We start from the raw sequence: 4,580 nt of genomic DNA on the forward strand, positions 1-4,580 counted from the left end.
TATGGCGCTGAATGTTGGCCTTTAAAAGAGAAGCATAATAATAAGTTAAGTGTTGCCGAGATGAGAATGATTAGGTGGATGAGTGGCTTTACACTTAGAGACAAAATGCGGAATGAATATATTCGTGATAGGGTTGGTGTAGCTCCTGTGACAGACAAAATTAGAGAAAGTCGTCTTAGATGGTTTGGTCATATTAAACGTCGGTCTTTAGATGATCCGATTAGGAGAGTAGATGTTTTAAATTCGACTTGTGTTAAGAAAGACAGAGGTAGACTTAGGAAGACTTGGGCTTATTGTATTAAAAATGATCTTAATTTACTAGAACTAAATGAAAATATGACACTAAATAGGACGCAATGGAGAAAAAGGATTCATGTAGCCGACCCCACGTAGTGGGATTAAGGCTTTGTTGCTGTTGTTGTTGTTGTATAATATTTTAATCCCTAAATGATATAATGCCACCACTAACATTAATTATCTGTAGTAAAATGCACATTTTTATACATATATTTTGATCTTATTTAGACGCTTAGTTGTTATATGCAAAGGGATGGGCGCATGAAATTTTTCACTCGTCTGTTCATCTCCAAGATTCACATATAACACAGTATCTGTGCAATTTATTTGGGAGTCATATTTATCTTGTTGTAGGAGCTATAATGAATGGTGAAATTTTGTCCACTACTAATGTTGGTAATCTAGTTTATTTGTGCGTTGGAAAGACCTACTTTGTATCTGATGACTCATGACTCATGAAATATCTTTGGAGGTGCATCAATTATGCTACTTTAACACATTAACTAAGGGCCAATTGGGCATCACTTTTTGTTTTTTTTAATCTGAATGATACATATTTGGTTAGTGTTTTTCAAGTATTTTTAAAACACAAATTAATTTTTTTGGTATTTTCTTTATTTTCAAAACATGATTTTCGCCACCATCCAACCCTGTAATGCGGTTGATGACTTCTCTGTTTGTTCCACCAACTTCTTCGGATATGACACCACCACCCTCATCAAATCTCAAAATAAATAAACTTTGTGATATTCAATAAAAAGTAAAGGAAAATTTACATTCATACCACACAATTCTTCGAACACCTAAAGTTTGATATTTCTCAAGTATAATGTAATTGGCGGCTTCCTCTAATATAATTTGAACTTCTTTTCCTAAACTTTCAGATTCTGCTCCTACAGATAGGGCAAGGGAGTTGTTGGAATTGCCTGGCTGGCCAGATCAGAGTTTTTTAGATGCTGATAATGTCCAGGATGGTAAACGGTGGTGGTCACATCCATATCCTTCCCCTTCTCGGCTTGCAGAATCCAAACCGTTGCACAGAACAATATCATCCCCTTATGAACAGCAGCAGAAAGTCTTCCCTCAATCTGCTGGACAGCAACAGCAGCTAAATTCGTTCGAACAAGTTCCTCTTCGAAAGCATTCTTTTACTTCCTACCCTCCGCCCGGTGATTTATCCCAAGGTTCCAAAATTCTGTCCCACAATATAGACATTTTAACACCAAGTGTTGGTCCCCAGGCAAACTTTTCAGCACATCAAGTTTTCCCTTTCTCTGGTCCTCAACCTCTTGCTGATGCATATCATGGGATGAGATATCGTGGAAACATGGCACAGTTTGTCTCTCCAGGCTTAAATATTATTAATCCGGAAGAGAACAATTTGTTGAGACAATCCAGTGTAAATTTCGGTGACCGCAATAATCTGTTTCCTGCTATATTTCAGCAGAATTTGTCTCATCCGAATGGCCTAGTTACATCTCAGCAACCTATATTTCAAAATGTTCAGCCTTCTCTGCCACATTTCCCACAATTACCACCTCAACTTGTCGGTTCACATCTTTCTCCCCACATGCTTGAAACAATACGAGGAATGCCTGATTTGAGAGATCAAGGATTGAAGACTGGGCAAAGGGGAAGGCAAAACATGCGATTTTCTAATCAACTTTTAGATATGGGAATCCATAAGAACAGCAATGCATGGCCTCAATTTCGATCCAAGCACATGTCAACTGAAGAGATCGAAAGCATTCTGAGAGTTCAGCATGCTGCAACACATAGTAGTGATCCCTACTCTGATGATTACTATCATCAAGCCTGTCTGGCAAAGAGATGCTCTGGATCAAAGCTGAGGCGCCACTTCTGTCCAAATTCTATCAAGGAGCTGCCTTCAAGATCCCGAGCTAGTAGTGAGCCACATGCTTATCTTCAAGTGGATGCTCTTGGGCGAATCCCCTTCTCTTCAATTCACAGGCCACGTCCTCTACTGGATGTGGACTCACCTTCTACAGCTGTAGGAAGCAGCTCTGAGCTGAGATGTTCTGTGAAGCCTCTAGAGCAAGAGCCAATGTTGGCTGCTAGAATCACTATGGAGGACAGCCTTTGCCTTCTCCTTGATGTAGATGATATTGACCGGTTTCTGCAGTTCAACCCACCACATGATGGTGAATCCCAGCTTAAAAGGAGACGGGAGGCTCTCTTGGAAGGGGTTGCAGCATCTCTTCAGCTGGTTGATCCACTCGATTCTAATAAAGTAGGCCAATCTGTGGGAATAGCTCCTAAAGACGACGTAACCTTTCTCCACATCGTCTCTCTCCCGAAGGGCCGTAAGCTTTTGTCACGCTATCTCCTGTTGCTTTACCCTAGCAGCGAGCTAGCTCGGATTGTTTGCATGGCCATTTTTCGCCACCTCAGGTATTTATTTGGTGGTCTGTCCTCAGATTCCGGGGCAGCCGAAACCACATCGGCTCTCGCCAGAACTGTATCTTTGTGTATTTGTGGGATGGATTTGAGTACACTGAGTGCATGCTTAGCTGCAGTTGTCTGTTCTTCAGAACAACCTCCTCTCCGTCCAATTGGAAGCGCTGCTGGTGATGGAGCCTCCATGGTTATAAAATCAGTACTTGAGAGAGCAGAATTCTTGAAGGATGATCATGGTACAAGCACCTATAGCATTCACAGTAGAGCTTGGTGGCAGGAATCATTCAATGCTTTCTTCAGGCTTCTATTGAAGTATTGCTTGAGCAAGTATGAAACTATAATGCAGTCATTAGCCTCGAGCTCACATGATTCTTCAATGGCTGGATCAGAGGCAACCCTTGCAATTCGCAAGGAGATGCCAGTTGAATTGTTGCATGCCAGCCTACCCCATACTAACGAGCAGCAACGAAAGCAATTACTGGAATTGGCTCAGCGATCCATGCCAGCTACTGGATAGGAGCACTTTGCTGTATGTGGCCTTCTTCTGAGTGAGTTGCTTTTTAAGTTCTTCCTGGACTAAAGTCGTCAGATAAATTTTTTTCTTACCTTGTCAATGCATAGGTTCTATGCCTTTTTATGAGGATGCCGCTGATGGGGGAGTAATTCGGCATTCAAGCTGGGTAAATTTTTAAATGATTTTGTTATTCCTCTCAAAAGGTCGGTCTTATTTTTATTTTTATTTTTTGCTTTTTACATAACCTACTCTTTGAAGAAACTGTAATATTTGCGTTGTGTAGCACCCCTAGAAAAATGAGTGTTGCCTGGAAGGTTTCCTCAACGGCGCTTAATTTTTGTGCTCCTTGTTGGAACTCTGGGAAGTAGTTATAGGGATACAAATGTACAGCTTGTGGTATCAAAGTCTGTTTTTTGGTGATTTAGCTCTTCTTTTTGCAACTGGATTGACCGAAGTAAAGGGGTATATAGAGTTTGGTGTTGGAGTTGGCGAGATCACCTGTATGGTTTGGGGGGTTTGTTTTTATTAACTTTTTGGCCCTCGTTTGTTCTTTTGAAGCTTGAATAACCCTGCTGTTGAAATCTATGCTTGTGTGGCATGAGCAATTGTAATTTTTCTGTGGATTATTATCTTGTAAGACCTCAACTGCGCTGTTAAACTCTTTGTTTCTATATATTAACTTTTATCTCATTTTCTAAGATCCTATCACTGTTGTTATATTTGTTTTGCTTTTATATGCTGCTGTTTAAAGTTGCTTTTCCAGTAAACTGCAATCTGTTAAACTCTTTGTTTCTATATATTAACTTTTATCTCGTTTTCTAAGATCCTATCACTGTTGTTATATATGTTTTGCTTTTATATGCTGCTGTTTTAAGTTGCTTTTCCAGTAAACTGCAATCTGTCCATAAGTTGAATGAAGCTGGCAAGTAGCGTTGTCTTCCTGAGTTATTTCGTTCCGGGTTTTTATACCTATAGAAGCAATTGATATCGTTTTAGAAGGCGTTGCCAACATCAGTTGCCAGTAGCCGGCTACCACCACCAGCATCACCACTACAATTGGACCTCACCTACTGGCACCGGCAACCGGCAACCATCTTTGCCGCTGTTGTATGCAGCCATTTCTGGTTACCGTCGTTGCCATTATTCAAATTTTTAGAAATTAGGTAATGAACGGGTGACGGCTGTCTCGAAAGTACTATTAAGTTGCCCTAAAGAGATCTCAAAGATGAAACACTGCGCATACATTACATGATTAAAATGTTTTTTTTAAAGAAAAATTATTAAATGAGCTGCGTTCGGATTAGGTGCGGATTAGTGATTTTTGGTAGTATTGGCAGTACTTATGGGGTAA

General features: G+C 40.3%; 1 protein-coding gene across 4 annotated transcripts in view; it reads left to right on the top strand.

Annotated features, from left to right (window-relative positions):
* LOC110022145 overlaps positions 1-3,902 on the top strand; it is a 24,417-nt gene extending 20,515 nt beyond the window's left edge. For 2 of the 4 annotated variants that reach the window (XM_020720953.1, XM_020720956.1), the window contains exon 5: positions 1,182-3,902. In XM_020720953.1, the coding sequence (XP_020576612.1) occupies positions 1,182-3,232 (2,051 nt within the window). In that variant the 3' untranslated portion in view covers positions 3,233-3,902. The remainder of the gene's footprint in view (positions 1-1,181) is intronic. The other 2 variants (XM_020720955.1, XM_020720954.1) reach the window with 2 other exon arrangements.
* The last annotated feature ends 678 nt before the right edge of the window (positions 3,903-4,580 follow it).

The sequence above is a fragment of the Phalaenopsis equestris genome, unplaced genomic scaffold (assembly GCF_001263595.1).
Source record: "Phalaenopsis equestris unplaced genomic scaffold, ASM126359v1 Scaffold000174, whole genome shotgun sequence".
In the NCBI taxonomy this organism is placed as follows: domain Eukaryota; kingdom Viridiplantae; phylum Streptophyta; class Magnoliopsida; order Asparagales; family Orchidaceae; genus Phalaenopsis; species Phalaenopsis equestris.